Source organism: Scyliorhinus torazame, chromosome 16 (genome assembly GCF_047496885.1).
Source record: "Scyliorhinus torazame isolate Kashiwa2021f chromosome 16, sScyTor2.1, whole genome shotgun sequence".
NCBI classification, from domain to species: Eukaryota; Metazoa; Chordata; class Chondrichthyes; order Carcharhiniformes; family Scyliorhinidae; genus Scyliorhinus; species Scyliorhinus torazame.
In genome coordinates, this window is record NC_092722.1 from 159,715,131 (window position 1) to 159,733,004 (window position 17,874).

The following is a 17,874-nucleotide window of genomic DNA, read 5'->3' on the forward strand; positions in this document are numbered from 1 at the left end:
ATGCGGCCCGCAGGCGGTGAGCAATATGACCACCTGGCGCTCGTTTTCAGTGATATTGTTTGCCCGGAAATAGTAACGCATCCGTTGTGTGTACTGGTTCCAGCTTTCCAGCGCAGCATCAAAAACATCCAAACGTCCGTACAGAGGCATGGTATAATAGAAAACAACTTCCAACCTGTATCCAACAAAAATCCAGGGAGGTGGCTTCAGCAGTGTAGACAGCTATTCACTTTTACCTTCGTCGCCAGTTTTGTAAGGGCCACGAAGAATCCAGCACGAGTTTTAAGGATACAAAATAATAACGTTTATTTACTATAACAATATATACATAACAGTAGCAGTAACTTCCCTTGCTACCTTCTCCTTCCTGCTGGTTCCTGAACTGGCCAGCTTATTTATACTAGGAGTTTCTCCGCCCCCCTCATTGGGGAAGTTCATACTCCCATAGAATTGTGGGATAGTCATTAGTCCCCAGCCAATCGTAAGTAGGCAGGTTATAACACTGACAGTTCTGCCATTGTTACTACAAAACTTCAGGCCATTATATCCAGCATGCTTATTGCTTTTTATGTCAGCAAGCATACTGAAATGAGGGGTGCAATTCAGCAGACTCGAGTAAAAGTCCGCTGAACGGCACATTTAGTGGGGTGTTTCTCGGAGGCTGAAGTGCCGAGAAACATCCCGTTATCCAACTGCATCCTCACAATGCCATTGTCGCACTGCCAGGGTGCCAGGCTGGCTGTGCCAAGGCTTCCAGGTGCCAGGGGGAGTACTAGGGTGTCACTCTGCCTTGTCCCCAACCAACCGGGGGTCTCCAATGACCTGGCAGACCCCTCCAGCTGCAGTTATGCCTTGTACACATTTGTCTGGCCCAGTACTAAACGGAGCCCTGGCGATGTGTCCCAGAGATAGCCGGAGAGTCCTGGGCGCCGGGTGAATCCGGTGTCCGAGTATTTAAATGAATCGTAAGCGAGATCCAGATCACACCGGGCGGAGTAAGTTGGGTGACCCGCGTGAGGTTTCGCGCCTGATTTGGGGCTTGTGCACGATTCACCCGTTGTGCCTGGATTTGCACCGGCACTACAGGGTCGCTGAATCATCCCCGAGACCTTCAAATATCAGTATTATAACATATTAAATAAGTTAATAATAATAGTACAAGTAAGATGAACAGCAATAAATCTTGGGGTCTGTAATCCATCTGCTTGGTTCTTTCCATCTGCTAAACCTTTATATTTGAGATGTGAAGGATATTACGACAGGTCAACCAGATTAAAGACTATTGTAAAGCAATTTACCAATAACATGCCATTGCTTTGATGCCATTCCTAGGGCTGTAAATGTATTTTATCCTGTACTTTGGCTAATTGAAACTAGTTTATACAATATCTCAACAATACGGAAACTTACTTCACACAGTTTATGAACCTCTTTTAATTGAAGTAGCTGGAATGTGAAACTTGCTTTAACATGATGCAATTGAAGCAAAGAGAATAGATGTGGTTATTGCGATGTGTACGTGAAGTAAGTGAGAGGAGGTTTATGCAGAACATAAATATCAGCATAGACAGTTGGATTGAATGGTTAATTTTTCGGCTGTCAGGGGTACATAATTCGCGGATGGTTAAAGTTTAATCTCTGGATGGGGCAGCACGGCGGCGTAGTGGTTAGCACTGCTGGCTCAAGGAGCCAAGGTCCCAGCTTCGATCCCAGCCCTGGGACACTGTCCGTGTGGAGTTTACACATTCTCCACGTGTTTGCGTGGGTTTCGCCCCCACAACCCAAAGATGTGCAGAGTAGGTGGATTGGCCACGCTAAATCGGCCCTTAATTGGAAAAATGATTGGGTACTCTAAATTTATTTAAAATAATATATTTCTGGATCCGAATTGACATAAGTTCACAATCATTCTCCAAGCTCCACTAAATCTCAAAGCATCAATGTCAGTCACTGTCTCCTTTTAAGTCTTGTACTTTATGCTGAACAAATATTTCAAACACACCCTCTCAGTGGTAACCAAAACTCAACAAGGATGAAGAAGAGAAGATGAGGGACAATTTTTTCAAAAGTTTTTGAGTGAAGTTTTTGTTTCTCAGCATTAAGCTGGACCCTCAAAATCAAAGTCAAAAATGAGATACGTTAACGCCTTGCTTATTAACCATTGTGAATTGCAGGCCCATGTCCTGCTTGTCAACTCACTATCCAATTAGTCACAAAATGTTGAACTTTATTCAATGGTTATATTGAATTTTGATATGTCCCGTATCAGGGATACCAAAACATGACTCAATTTAGAAGCAGGAGCAAGATTAAGTCATCCATGGCTTGGTGCACTGAGAGGATTACTCACCAGGTCTGACTTTGTTGGAGATGAGGTCAGGGAATCTGTGTCTTTCAATTTGTCGGGTGACTGTAAATGTGCCTCTTGGCTGGGAACCAAAGACCGTGTGACAGAAAGTTTATTTGCAGTGGAAAACACACCATCATCTGCATCATCCAAACTTGATCTGAAAAATAATTTGTATTCATTCGTAGAAACATCATTAATTATGCAACAGAATACATTTTAAATCACAGATTTTAATTGGATCAGTATCTGCACTGGACAATCAATATGCATCATAGTAATTTACTGAGGTACTGACCTGGGGAAATTCCAGGACTGTGTATGCTGAACACCAGAAGCAGCATTCCATAGTTAGGGTGAAGCGACTTCACAGCCAATAGGCTCTTGGAGTCCTCGATGCTGGGGCAGCCCAGTGTGAAAGTGCAAAAGACAATGCTGAAGCATTTGCAACCATCTTCAGCCAGGATTGTTGAGTGGGTGATGTATTTGACTTCCTCCTGAGGTCCTTGGCACCTCAGAAGTCTGTCTTTAGTCAATTCAGTGTACTCCATGTGATAGCAAGAAATGTACACAGAAGAGACTATTGCCCCCAACAATAATGGGTGGGATATTCCAGCCCCCCAATGGCTGTGAAGGTGGCCCACCATTGGCTGATAGCACGATCTTCTGATTCCACCAATGTCAAGGGGTTTCCCCTTGTATAGACCCCACGCGCCGGGAAAGCTGTGACAGGGTTTTGCCGCCAACAGGACTGGAAGATCCCGCCAACAGGAACGGACAGAAAATTTTGGCCATTGAATGCAGTGCTGAAGAGTAGTGCTCAGAACTAGCCATCCCTCGAGCCATATAACTTCCATCTACCCAACAAAGTGAAAAGCTGTCCAGCTGTGTCCTGCAAGCAAAAAGCAGGACAAAGCTAATCCAGTTAATTAATACCACATCAGTCTACTCTCAATCAGCAGAAACGTGATGTGAGGTGTTGCCGACAGTGCTATTCAGCGGCACTCAATTATCAATAACTGGCTCATCAATGTTCAGTCTGGCTTCCATCAGGATCTCTTGGCTCCAGATGCCATTACATCTTTGGTCCAAACATGGACAAGAGTTGAATTCCAGAGCTGAGCTTCGAGTCATTGTCCTTGACATCAAGGAGCAATTGACTAAGGGTGGCATCAAGGAGTTCTAGTAAAGTTGAAGTCAACGGGAGTTGGGCAGGGGCAGGGTGAGAAATCTTTCCAGTGTGGGAAATCTTTCCAGTGGTTGGAGTAATACCTAACACAAAGAAAGATGGTTGTGGTTATTGGAGGCCGATTATCTCAGCTCCAGGACATCACTGCAAGAGTTCCTTATGGTGGTGTCCTAGGCCCAACCATCTTAAGCTGCCTCATTAATAACCATCCCTCCATTATAAGGTACGAAGTGGAATGTTCACTGATGATGAAACCATTCACTTTCATTTGTAACTCCTCTGCTCATAAAGCAGTCTCGTGGCTGCATGCGGCAAGAACTGGATAATATTCAAGCTTGGGCTCACGGTTGGTAAGTAACATCCCCAGCATACAAATGTCATGCAATGACCATCTCCAACAAGAATCTAACAATCTCCACTTGATACTCAATGATATTACGGTTGCTGAATCGTCCACGATCAACATCCTGGGGTTACCAGAAAATTAAATGGCCACAAAAGTACAATGTCGACAAGAGTGGTAGGTTTTCTATGGCAAGTGGCTCACCTCCTGACCCATCTACAAGACACAAGAGCGACATGGTGGCAGAGTGGCTAGCACTGCTGCATCACAGCGCCAGGGACACGGATTTGATTCCGGCCTTGAATGACTGTGTGGAGTTTGCACGTTCTCCCCATGTCTGCATGGGTTTCCTCCGGGTGCTCCCGTTTCATCCCACAGACCAAAGATGTGCAGGTTAGGTGGATTGGTCATGCTAAATTGCCCCTTAGTGTCCATGGATATGTAGGTTAGGTAGGATTACAGGGATAGGGCAGGTAGGGTAGGGTGCTCTTTCAGAGGGCTGATTAAGACTCGATGGGCAATGGCTTCTGCACGGCAGGGGTTCTATCGTTCTGAGCCAGGAATGTGATTAAATACTCTATTTGTGGTCTTACAGTCTTGTCTGGTTAAGTGCAGCTCCAGCAACATTTAAAAAGCTTGACAGCATCCAGGATAATGCAGTCTGTTTGACTGGCAGGCCATCCACCACCTTAAACATTCATTCCCTCCACCACTGGAGCAGTGGCAGCAGTGTGTATAATCAAGATGCATTGCAGCAGTTTACCAAGAATTCTTTAACACCACCTCACAAATCCACAGCATTTACCACCTAGAAGGACAATACTTTATTGGGAGTTTTCTATAGACCCCCCAATAGGAGCAGAGAGTTGGAGGAACAGATTTGGTGGCAGATCTTAGAAAGGTGCAGAAGTAACAGAGTTGTTGTCATCGGTGACTTCAACTTCCCTAATATTGACTGGAATCTCCTTAGTGCAAATGGTTTAGATGGAGCAGATTTTGTCAGGTGTTCCCAGGAAGGATTCCTGACTCAATATGTAGATAGGCTGACTCGGGGGGAGGTCAAATTGAATTTGGTGCTTGGCAACAAACCAGGCCAGTGTTAGATGTCTCGGTGGGAGAGCATTTCAGTGACAGTGACCACAACTCCTTGAGAGGGATAGGAACAGACAGTATGGGAAGGTATTTAATTGGGGGAGGGGAATTTATACTGCTATTAGACAGGAGCTGAGGAGCATAAATTGGGAACAGATGTTCTCAGGGAAATGCACAACAATCACGTGGGGGTTGTTTAAGGAGCACTTGCCGCGAGTGCTGGATAGTTTTGTCCCACTGAGACAAGGAAGGAATGGCAAGGTGAAGGAGCCTTGGATGATAAGAGAAGTGGAGCTTCTAGTCAAGAGGAAGGAAGCTTACGTAAGGTTGAAGAAGCAAGTATTTGGCACGGTTACAAGGGATCTAGGAAGGAACTCAAAAATGGACTTAGGAGAGCTAGAAGGGGCATGAAAAAGCCCTGGTGGGAAGGATTAGGGAAAACCCCAAGGCATACTACACTTGTGTGAGAAATAAGAGGATGATCAGAGTGAGAGAAGGGCTGATCAGGGATAGTGGAGGGATTGTGCCGAGAGTTTGAGGACGTAGGCGAGGCCCTAAATGGATATTTTGCTTCAGTATTCACTAAAGAGAGGGACCTTGTTGCCCATGAGAACAGTGTGAACCAGGTTAATAGACTCGAACAGGTTGCTATTAAGAAGGAGGATGTGCTGGAAATTGAAAAGCATCAGGATAGTTAAGTCCCCTGGGCCTGACGGGATATACCCAAGGTTACTACGGGAAGCGAGGACAGGAGATTGATGCGCCGTTGGCAATGATCTTTGCATCCTCACTCTCCACTGAAGTAGTACTGGAAGATTGGAGGGAGGCGAATGTTGTCCCCCTGTTCAAGAAAGGGAATAGGGAAATCCCTGGGAATTACAGACCCGTCAGTCTTACGTCTGTGGTGAGCAAAATACTGGAAAGGATTCTGAGAGATTTACGATTATTTAGAAAAACATAGTTTGATTAAAGATTGTCAGCATGGCTTTGTGAGGGGCAGGTCATGCCTCACAAGCCTCACTGAATTCTTTGAGGATGTGACGAGACACATTGATGAAGGTCAGACAGTGAATGTGGTGTATATTGATTTCCGTAAGGCATTTGATAAGGTCCCCCATGGTAGGCTCATTCAGAAAGTCAGGGGGCATGGGATACAGGAAATTTGGCTGTCTGGTTGGCTGGCCGAAAGAAGACAGTGAGTCGTAGTGGATGGAAAGTATTTCGCCTGGAGGTCGGTGACCAGTGGTGTCCCGCAGGGATCTGTTCTGGGACCTCTGCTCTTTGTGGTTTTTATAAATGACTTGGATGAGGATGTGGAAGAGTGGGTTAGTAAATTTACCGATGACACGAAGGTTGGTGCAGTTGTAGATAGAGTTGAGGGTTGTTGCAGGTTACAACAGGACATTGACAGGATGCAGAGTTGGGCTGAGAAGTGGCAGATGGAGTTCAAGCTAGATAAATGTGAAGTGATTCATTTTGGAAAATCAAATTTAAATGCTGAATACAGGGTTAAAGGCAGGATTCTTGGGAGTGTGGAGGAACAGAAGGATCTTGGAGTCCACGTACATATGTCCCTCAAGTTGCCACCCAGGCTGATAGGGTTGTTAAGAAGACGTATGTTGAGTTGGCTTTCATTAAGAGGGGGATTGAGTTTAAGAGCCATGATGTTCTGCTGCAGCTTTATAAAACCGTGGTTAGACCACACTTGCAATATTGTATCCAGTTCTGATTGCCTCATTATAGGAAGGATGTGGATGCTTTGGAGAGGATGCAGAGGAGACATACCAGGATGCTGCCTGGACTGGAGGGCATGTCTTATGAAGAAATGTTGAGTGAGCTAGGGTTTTTCTCACTGGAGCGAAGAAGGAAGAGAAATGACTTGGTGATGAGAGGCATGGATAAAGTGGATCGCCAGAGACTTTTACCCAGGGCGGAAATGGCTGTCATGAGGGGACATAATTTTAAGGTTATTGGAGGAAGGTACAGGGAGATGTCAGAGGTCGGTTCTTTACCAGAGAGTGGTGGGTGCATGGAATGCACTGCCAGCTGGGGTGGTGGAGTCAGAGTCATTAGGGACATTTAAGCGACTCTTGGACAGGCACATGGAGAGCAGTAAATTGAAGGGGTGTAGGTTAAGTGATCTTAGATTAAGATAAGTGGTCGGCACAACATCGTGGGCCGAAGGGCCTGTACTGGGCTGTACTATTCTGTGTTCTATGTTCTAATAGCAGCATGAAAACATCAACAGCTGCAATTTCCCCTCCATGCCCATGCACCATCCGGACTTGGAACTGTATCGCTGATCCTTAGCTGTCTCAGAGACAAAATCCTGGAATTTCCTCCCCACCAACACTGTGCCGGCAGCAGCATTGGGAGCACTAGAAAATGCTGGAAGGCGAAGCAGTCCCACCATACTGAGGAGCAGATACATCTGGACTAGCAGGAGGGTGAGGGGATGGGGCCAGCCCTCTGATGGGCCTAGGGCATGTGCCCTCTGAAGTGGCAAAACGCTTAGTTCAAGGGGAAAATTGGGGATGGCATCAAATGCCAGCCTTGCTGTCCACATCGCATGAACACATTTTTTTTAAACCATCTGACTACCACAGAATTCTTGAGTGTGAATGGGGCAATGGGCAGTTGAAAATTAACACCATTTGTTCGAATCTCTCTCACCATCTTACTTGAATGATATCTTCAACAAAAAGAGTCACCAGGATTTTAAAAATCTAATCCTTTTTTTAAAAAGGTCACTTCGGACTTTCGTCAAAAGTAAAATATGAGTAAGCAATTGTGAAGATCCATGTATTTAGAAAGTGAATCAATCTCAGTGTTACTTTTCTCTCTCCTCTCAAAGCACATCAGGTTATTCAAAGACTCTGAATACATACCCTGAACAAGGAGTAGTTGAATCGGAGAGCCTGATGGGAGGACATTTTATTGGACTGTCTTTCAGAGAATCAATCTTCAAGTACATGGATTGTTTTTTTGCATTTGTGTCATGGTGCTAGAAGAAAAGAAAAGCAGAATAACACTACTTTCAGAACTGGGTATAATAATTTCCCCGGAAGTGGTAATGCCAAAGTTACAGCAGATAAATGGAAGAATGCTCCAAGCACACTCACTCCTTCTTAAATAATGGGTGCAGGCAGAGAGTGTCTCAAGTACAATATGATTTTTTTTTTTAAGAATATTTTATTGAAAATTTTTGGTCAACCATCACAGTACATTGTGTATCCTTTACACAATAATCTAACAGTATAAATAACAATGACCTGTTTTATAAACAAAGAATAAATAATATATAACGAAAACTAAAACTAAATGGCAACTGCCTTGTCTCAGATAAACACGCTCCAAAAATATGGTTTAACAATCCAATATACAATTATTTATAGCAACGACCTATACATATTATACATATATATTAATAACCCTGAGACTCCTTCTGGTTCCTCCCCCCCCCCCTCCCCCCCTGGGCTGCTGCTGCTGCCTTCTTCTTTTCCATTCCCTCTATATTTCTGTGAGGTATTCGATGAACAGTTGCCACCGCCTGGTGAACCCTTGAGCCGATCCCCTTAGGACGAACTTAATCCGTTCCAGCTTTATAAACCCTGCCATGTCATTTATCCAGGTCTCCACCCCCGGGGGCTTGGCTTCCTTCCACATCAACAGTATCCTGCGCCGGGCTACTAGGGACGCAAAGGCCAAAACATCGGCCTCTCTCGCCTCCTGCACTCCCGGCTCTTGTGCAACCCCAAATATAGCCAACCCCCAGCTTGGTTCGACCTGGACCCCCACTACTTTCGAAAGCACCTTTGTCACCCCCACCCAGAACCCCTGTAGTGCCGGACATGACCAGAACATGTGGGTGTGATTCGCTGGGCTTCTCGAGCATCTCGCACACCCATCCTCTACCCCAAAAAATTTACTGAGCCGTGCTCCAGTCATATGCGCCCTGTGTAACACCTTAAATTGAATCAGGCTTAGCCTGGCACACGAGGACGATGAGTTTACCCTACTTAGGGCATCCGCCCACAGCCCCTCCTCAATCTCCTCCCCAGCTCTTCTTCCCATTTCCCTTTCAGCTCATCTACCATAATCTCCCCCTCGTCCCTCATTTCCCTATATATATCTGACACCTTACCGTCCCCCACCCATGTCTTTGAGATTACTCTGTCCTGCACCTCATGCGTCGGGAGCTGCGGGAATTCCCTCAACTGCTGCCTCGCAAAAGCCCTCAGTTGCATATACCGGAATGCATTCCCTTGGGGCAACCCATATTTCTCGGTCAGCGCTCCCAGACTTGCGAACTTCCCATCCACAAACAGATCTTACAGTTGCGTTACTCCTGCTCTTTGCCATATTCCAAATCCCCCATCCATTCTCCCCGGGGCAAACCTATGGTTGTTTCTTATCGGGGACCCCACCAAGGCTCCCGTCTTTCCCCTATGCCGTCTCCACTGTCCCCAAATTTTCAAAGTCGCCACCACCACCGGGCTTGTGGTGTATTTCTTCGGTGAGAACGGCAATGGGGCCGTCACCATAGCTTGTAGGCTAGTCCCCCTACAGGACGCCCTCTCCAATCTCTTCCACGCCGCTCCCTCCTCTTCCCCCATCCACTTACTCACCATTGAGATATTGGCGGCCCAGTAGTACTCACTTAGGCTCGGTAGTGCCAGCCCCCCCCTATCCCTACTACGCTGTAAGAATCCCTTCCTCACTCTCGGGGTCTTCCCGGCCCACACAAAACTCATGATACTCTTTTCGATCCTTTTGAAAAAAGCCTTCGTGATCACCACCGGGAGGCACTGAAACACAAAGAGGAATCTCGGGAGGACTACCATTTTAACTGCCTGCACCCTCCCTGCCAGTGACAGGGATACCATGTCCCATCTCTTGAAGTCCTCCTCCATTTGTTCCACCAATCGCGTTAAATTTAACCGATGCAATGTACCCCAATTCTTGGCTATCTGGATCCCCAAGTAACGAAAGTCCCTTGTTACCTTCCTCAGCGGAAAGTCCTCTATTTCTCTGCTCTGCTCCCCTGGATGCACCACAAACAACTCACTTTTCCCCATGTTCAGTTTATATCCTGAGAATTCTCCAAACTCCCGAAGTGTCCGCATTATCTCTGGCATCCCCTCCGCCGGGTCCGCGACATATAACAACAAATCATCCGCATACAGAGATACCCGGTGTTCTTCTCCTCCTCTAAGTACTCCCCTCCACTTCTTGGAACCCCTCAATGCTATTGCCAGGGGCTCAATCGCCAGTGCAAACAGTAATGGGGACAGAGGGCATCCCTGCCTTGTCCCTCTATGGAGCCGAAAGTATGCAGATCCCCGTCCATTCGTGACCACACTCGCCACTGGGGCCCTATACAACAGCTGCACCCATCCAACATACTCATCTCCAAAACCAAATCTCCTCAGCACCTCCCACAAATAATGCCACTCCACTCTATCAAATGCTTTCTCGGCAACCATCGCCACCACTATCTCCGCTTCCCCCTCTGGTGGGGGCATCATCATTACCCCTAGCAGCCTCCGTATATTCGTATTCAGCTGTCTCCCCTTCACAAACCCAGTTTGGTCCTCATGGACCACCCTCGGGACACAATCCTCTATCCTCATTGCCATTACCTTGGCCAGAATCTTAGCGTCTACATTTAGGAGGTAAATAGGTCTATAGGACCCGCATTGCAGCGGGTCCTTTTCCTTCTTTAGGAGAAGCGATATCGTTGCCTCAGACATAGTCGGGGGCAGCTGTCCCCTTTCCTTTGCCTCATTAAAGGTCCTCATCAGTAGCGGGGCGAGCAAGTCCACATATTTCCTGTAAAATTCAACTGGGAATCCATCCGGTCCTGGAGCCTTCCCCGCCTGCATGCTCCTAATTCCTTTCACTACTTCCTCTATTTCAATCTGTGCTCCCAGTCCCACCCTTTCCTGCTTCTCCACCTTGGGAAATTCCAGCCGGTCCAGAAAGCCCATCATTCTCTCCCTCCCATCCGGGGGTTGAGCTTCGTATAATTTTTTATAAAATGCCTTGAACACTCCATTCACTCTCTCCGCTCCCCGCTCCATCTCTCCTTCCTCATCTGTCACTCCCCCTATTTCCCTCGCTGCTCCCCTTTTCCTCAATTGGTGGGCCAGCAACCTGCTCGCCTTCTCCCCATATTCGTACTGTACACCCTGTGCCTTCTTCCACTGTGCCTCTGCAGTACCCGTTGTCAGCAAGTCAAATTCTACATGTAGCCTTTGCCTTTCCCTGTACAGTCCCTCCTCCGGTGCCTCCGCATATTGCCTGTCCACCCTCAGAAGTTCTTGCAGCAACCGCTCCCGTTCCCTACTCTCCTGCTTTCCTTTATGTGCCCTTATTGATATCAGCTCCCCTCTAACCACTGCCTTCAACGCCTCCCAGACCACTCCCACCTGGACCTCCCCATTGTCATCGAGTTCCAAGTACTTTTCAATGCACCCCCTCACCCTTAGACACACCCCCTCATCTGCCATTAGTCCCATGTCCATTCTCCAGGGTGGGCGCCCTTCTGTTTCCTCCCCTATCTCTAAGTCCACCCATTGTGGAGCGTGATCCGAAATGGCGATAGCCGTATACTCTGTTCCCCTCACCTTCGGGATCAACGCCCTTCCCAAAACAAAAAAGTCTATTCGCGAATAGACTTTGTGGACATAGGAGAAAAACGAAAACTCCTTACTCCTAGGTCTGCTAAATCTCCACGGGTCTACTCCTCCCATCTGCTCCATAAAATCTTTAAGCACCCAGGCTGCTGACGGCCTCCTTCCAGTCCTGGACCTCGACCTGTCCAGCCCTGGTTCCAACACCGTATTGAAATCTCCCCCCATTACCAACTTTCCCACCTCTCGGTCCGGGATGCGTCCTAGCATACGCCTCAAAAAATTGGCATCATCCCAGTTCGGGGCATATACGTTTACCAAAACCACCGTCTCCCCCTGTAGTTTGCCACTCACCATCACGTATCTGCCCCCGCTATCCGCCACTATAGTCTTTGCCTCAAACATTACCCGCTTCCCCACTAATATAGCCACCCCCCTGTTTTTCGCATCTAACCCCGAATGGAACACCTGCCCCACCTAACCTTTGCGTAGTCTCACCTGGTCTATCAGTTTCACGTGCGTTTCCTGTAACATAACCACGTCTGCCTTAAGTTTCTTAAGGTGTGCGAGTGCCCGTGCCCTCTTTATCGGCCCGTTCAGCCCTCTCACGTTCCACGTGATCAGCCGGGTTGGGGGGCTTTTTACCCCCCCCCTTGTCGATTAGCCATCCCCTTTTTCCAGCTCCTCACCCGGTTCCCACGCAGCTGTGTCCCCCCCCAGGTGGTGCCCCCCCGCCCATCCCACCCCATACCAGCTCCCCCCTCTCCCCAGCAGCAGCAGCCCAATAATTCCCCCCTCCCACCCCCCCCGCTAGATCCCCCACTAGGGTAGTTACACCCCCCATGTTGCTCCCAGAAGTCAGCAAACTCTGGCCGACCTCGGCTTCCCCCCGTGACTTCGGCTCGCACCGTGCGATGCCCCCTCCTTCCTGCTTCCCTATTCCCGCCATGATTATCATAGCGCGGGAACCGAGCCCGCGCTTCCCCCTTGGCCCCGCCCCCAATGGCCAACGCCCCATCTCTTCTACCTCCTTTCCTCCCCCCACCACCTCCTGTGGAAGAGAGAAAAGTTACCACATCGCAGGATTAATAACATAAAACTCCTCTTTCCCCCCTTCTTCGCCCCCCATACTCGCCCCACCACTTTGTTTCAAACGTTCTTTTTTTTAATAACCCGCTCATTCCAATTTTACTTTCACGATAAAAGTCCACGCCTCATCCGCCGTCTCAAAGTAGTGGTGCCTCCCTTGATATGTGACCCACAGTCTTGCCGGTTGCAGCATTCCGAATTTTATCTTCTTTTTGTGAAGCACCGCCTTGGCCCGATTAAAGCTCGCCCTCCTTCTCGCCACCTCCGCACTCCAGTCTTGGTATACGTGGATCACCGCGTTCTCCCACTTACTGCTCCGAGTTTTCTTTGCCCATCTAAGGACCATCTCTCTGTCCTTAAAACGGAGGAATCTCACCACTAAGGCTCTAGGAATTTCTCCTGCTCTCGGTCCTCGCGCCATCACTCGGTATGCTCCCTCCACCTCCAGCGGACCCGCCGGGGCCTCCGCTCCCATTAACGAGTGCAGCATCGTGCTCACATATGCACCGACGTCCGCTCCCTCCGCACCTTCAGGAAGGCCAAGAATCCTTAGGTTGTTCCTCCTCGCGTTGTTCTCCAGCGCCTCCAGCCTTTCCACACATTGTTTATGGTGTGCCTCGTGCATCTCCGTCTTCACCACCAGGCCCTGTATGTCGTCCTCATTCTCGGCAGCCTTTGCCTTCACGACCCGAAGCTCCCGCTCCTGGGTCTTTTGCTCCTCCTTTAGCCCTTCGATCGCCTGTAATATCGGGGCCAACAGCTCCTTCTTCATTTCCTTTTTGAGTTCTTCCACGCAGCGTTTCAAAAACTCGTGTTGTTCAGGGCCCCATATTAAACTGCCACCTTCCGACGCCATCTTGGTTTTTGCTTGCCTTCCTTGCCGCTGCTCTAAAGGATCCACCGCAATCCGGCCACCTTCCTCTCCTTTTTCCATCCGTATCCAGGGGGGATTCCCTTCTGGTTCACCGCACAGTACTTTTAGCCGTTAAAATTGCCGTTGGGGCTCTTATTAAGAGCCCAAAAGTCCGTTACACCGGGAGCTGCCGAAACGTGCGACTCAGCTGGTCATCGCCGGACCCGGACGTACAATATGATCTTAGTATGCACTTTGTAAATAGCTCAATCAGTGAAATGGCAGCACTTTTCCTGAACCAAATGCAATAAAATTTGAATAGATTCAACTATACAACTGTTTGACATTAGGATTTAACATGAAGTTGATACTTACAGGTGATGATGAACCAATTTTTTCCATGTACTCAATTTCTAAAGAGTGTTCATATCCCAGCACTGTAAAATAAGGCATTAAAAAAGCAAATTTAGAAAATAGAATGGCGCAGGCTGCTTAAGTAGATTCTGAATAATGGGTTCAATGTGAGATTGGCACATTGCTGAGTTAATGGAAAGCACTATATTCTAAATCATTGTGGCTACAGCATACTTTCCCCCCCCGTAAACATCCACATAGTCACAGTAGTATTTTGGCAAACTGCAAGAATACCGCATGTGTCTACTTGTCATATTGCCCAAGATCACATTGAAAGCAAATAGATGGCAGTAAGCTGAATAAGGGAAATAAAACATGGCCATGAAAGGCAAGTTGAGAATTAAATTAGTTATAAGAAATATTGTAAATTACGGTCTTTACAAAGTGTCCATGCCTAAGTACAGACATGGTTCAATTAAAGGAGGGTTGAAAAGGAAAATCCTGCATTTATGCAGTACTTTTCCCAAACACTTGACATCTCAATGTGCTTTACAGGCAGTAAAATGCATTTTGAAGTGTAGTTACTGCAGTAACGTAGGAAACATGGCAGCTAATATACAGAGAGCAAACATTCACATACGCCGATGTGATAATGACTAGATAGTCTGTTTTTGTAACATTGATTGGGAGATAAATCTTAGCCAGGTCAACAGGGATAACTCCCCTACTATTCTTTGCAATAATGTTATGGGATCTTTTTCATCCACCTGAGGGTGGCAGATGAGGCCTTGGTTTAGTGAAAGGTTGCGTTTCTGAAAGTGCAGCCAGTGTTCACTCAGTACTGCGCGGGAAAGTCAACTTGGATTTGTGTACTCAATTGGGATTTGAACCTGGAACCTTATAACCCAGACAAAGAGTGCTATCAGCTGGGCCATGGCTGCCACTAAATATGACTGATTATTTTCAGCCCTAAAAAACTTTTACATAATCAATCCAGTTATACTATAATTAATAAGTAGGGATTGTTGAAATAGTTTTGGTAAGATTTTTAATGTAAATTCTCAGACTCTTTTCAGATGATCATAGAATCCCTACAATGCAGAAGATGGCCATTCAGCCCATTGAGTAGCCACTGACCTTTGCTTCAATAGAGCACTCCACCTAGGCTCAAACCTCCGTCCCTATCCCCATAACCCCACCTAACCTTTGGGCAATATTAGTATGGCCAATTCACCTAACCTACGCATCTTTGGACTGTGGGAGGAAACCGAGCACCCGGAAGAAACCCACGCTGACATGGGGAGAATGTGCAAACTCCACACAGACAGTCACCCGAGGTCAGATCAAACTTGGTCCCTGGCGCTGTGAGGCAGCAGTGTTAACCACTGTGCCACCGTGTCGCCCTTAATCACTAAGGACTCATTTGTTTCCTAATTTGAGACCAGAGTTAATCATATCTGGCCCAACTTGTAGATAGTCAGGATCCTTACTAACATTTTGTTATTGTATTTTTGACTTCCAACAATGTTTTGCTCTGAGCAAACATATTGGCCGTGATTTAATGGAAAAGAAACAGAGTCTCGTTTTGGGCATGTAAAGCGGGTGTTTCCGGGCGCTTGTAGCGCCAAAACCAACCCCGCTATTAAACCCCCCCCTCCCTCCCTCCCCCCTCCCTCACCCTCCCTCCCCCCTCCCACACCCTCCCTCCCTCCCCCCTCCCACACCCTCCCTCCCTCCCCCCTCCCACACCCTCCCTCCCTCCCTCCCTCCCTCCCCACCTCCCCCCAGTTTGTGGAAACCAGTGCTAAACGGCGCCCGATCGGGGTCTCTGAGGTTAGATCGTTAGACCCTGCACCTTGGGTAACTCCAATGCAGACATATTCAAATAAGCCTAATTACTCATTGGAAAATACAAATCACGCTGCCTTGCGAGATCTCATTAGAGGTGTGACGAGGCAGATTGATTATGCGCACCCATAATCTGGAAATTGTACTGACTTGGAATCAAGTTGAGCAACAAAGTTATGCTAATCTTTTACATCTATGATTTGTTTGCACTTGTCAAGTTTATTGCTCTCAATTTCAAGCTAGTTAAAATTTTCTGCCTCATTTCAACTACCTATTAAGTTGTTAAGATTGTATTTACTTTCCTCCATGCATAACCAGACCATTATTTTATTCATCTTTTTACTTCTAACTCTGCATACAATGCTTCAGTGACAAATCATTGTTAAAATCTTGTTTTCTAGTGTATGTCGAGAGTGCTTCAACTGTCTTCAAAATCACTGTTAAGATTTGATGTATGAGGATAGAAATCATAGAAATTGACCACACAAACGCGCACCAATCAGCTCACCATGCCCACGCCAGCTGACAAATAACCATCCGGCCTAATACCACTCTCCAGCTCTTGGTTCAGAGCCTTGTCAGCTTCGACACTTCTAGTGCGTCTCCAAATAATTTATTAATGGTATGAGGCTTTCTACCTCTACCGCCCTTTCAGACAGTGAGTACCAACTCCCCACCACCCGCTGGGAGAAAAGTAATTCCCCTTGAATTTGCCTACCTCCTTTCTTAAATCTAAGCCCATTGCTTATGGACTCGTGAATTATAGGGAACAGAGCCTTCCTAAACTCTCTATCCAGGCCCCTCAGTTTTTTATGCTTCAAATAGGTCTCCCCTCAGCTTCCCTTGTTCCAGTGAAAATATCTCTAGCCTCTCCAGTCTTTCCTCATAACTAAAATTCCCCAGTACAGGCAACATCCTTATAAATCTCCACAGTACCATCTCCATCGCAATCATGGGCTGGATTCTCCATTTCTGCGGCTAAGTGCTGACGCCGGCATGGGAACTGTGCCGTTTTACGACGCCAAAATTGGCGCTGAACTCTCATGGATTCCGGGACCAGTGAGAGGCTAGCAGCGGCGGTGGGTAAAACTCCTGGCTGGAGAATGGCCGGGTTCGTGGCCACACATATGCACACGAGGACCTAGAGCAGTCGCGCCGTACAACATGGTACCGGCCGTGCACGGACCCGGCATGCCAAATACAGCCGCACAGGACAACCCCTGGCCACCCCCCACGAGTTCCCCCAGCCCACGTTGAAGCCCCCCTGGCCAGCAGCACGGTATCCGGCCGACTGTGGCAGCATTGGACTCAGTCATCACCCGCCACGCCGGGTTCCCGATCACTCAGAACACACGTCAACTGCACGGAACTCAGCCCATCGGGGGAGGAGCATTGAGGGAGTGCCTTCAGGTGATGCGGCATTGCCGTTCAAAAGGCGTGCGGAGCGTGACGCGATGATGGCATTTCAGAGGGACCGGAGAATCGAAAACTGACATTAAACCGCCGCCGTCCCCAATTTGACGTAGGAAGAGATTCTCCGCCCGATTACGATATCGGGGTTGGGCAACGGAAAATCCCGCCCCATATCTTACCGATAGTGCTGTGTCCAGAACTACAGGTAATACTCCAGCTATGACCGAACAAATATTTTATCTGGTCCAATATAACTTTAATTTTAGCTTCTATGCTGCAGCTAATAAAGGCCAATATCCCAAATGCCTTCTTGATCACCCTACCTACCTGCTTAACCACCTTCAGGGATCGGTAGACATGCACTCCAAGGTCACTCTCTTTCCTACACTTCTCTGCAACCTACCATTTTTGTGTATTCCTTGCTTTCATGGCCACCCCTAAATGCATGACCTCACCCTCCTCCGGATTGAACACCATTTACCGGTCCACCTGACTTGTCCATTGATATCTTCCTGCAGTCTACAGCTTTCTTTGCGTTCTTCATCATTCCCCAAACATTCAAGTCCAAGTCATGGATATGTACCACAAAAGGCAAGAGACCAAGCACTAAGCCCTGTGGAGAATCACAGCCTTCCAGTCACAAAATCTCCCATTGACTATTGTCCTTTGCTTTCGGACTCAATTCTGGATCCAATTTATCATTTTACCTTG

General features: G+C 47.5%; 1 protein-coding gene across 2 annotated transcripts in view; it reads right to left on the reverse strand.

The window, feature by feature from the left end:
- The window catches only part of LOC140393173 (uncharacterized), a 384,488-nt gene that overhangs the window by 61,427 nt on the left and 305,187 nt on the right, over nt 1-17,874 (reverse strand). For both annotated transcript variants that reach the window (XM_072479311.1, XM_072479313.1), the window contains 3 exons: nt 13,924-13,985; nt 7,860-7,975; nt 2,351-2,507 (listed from right to left, as the gene is read on the reverse strand). In XM_072479311.1, the coding sequence (XP_072335412.1) occupies nt 2,351-2,507; nt 7,860-7,975; nt 13,924-13,985 (335 nt within the window). The remainder of the gene's footprint in view (nt 1-2,350; nt 2,508-7,859; nt 7,976-13,923; nt 13,986-17,874) is intronic.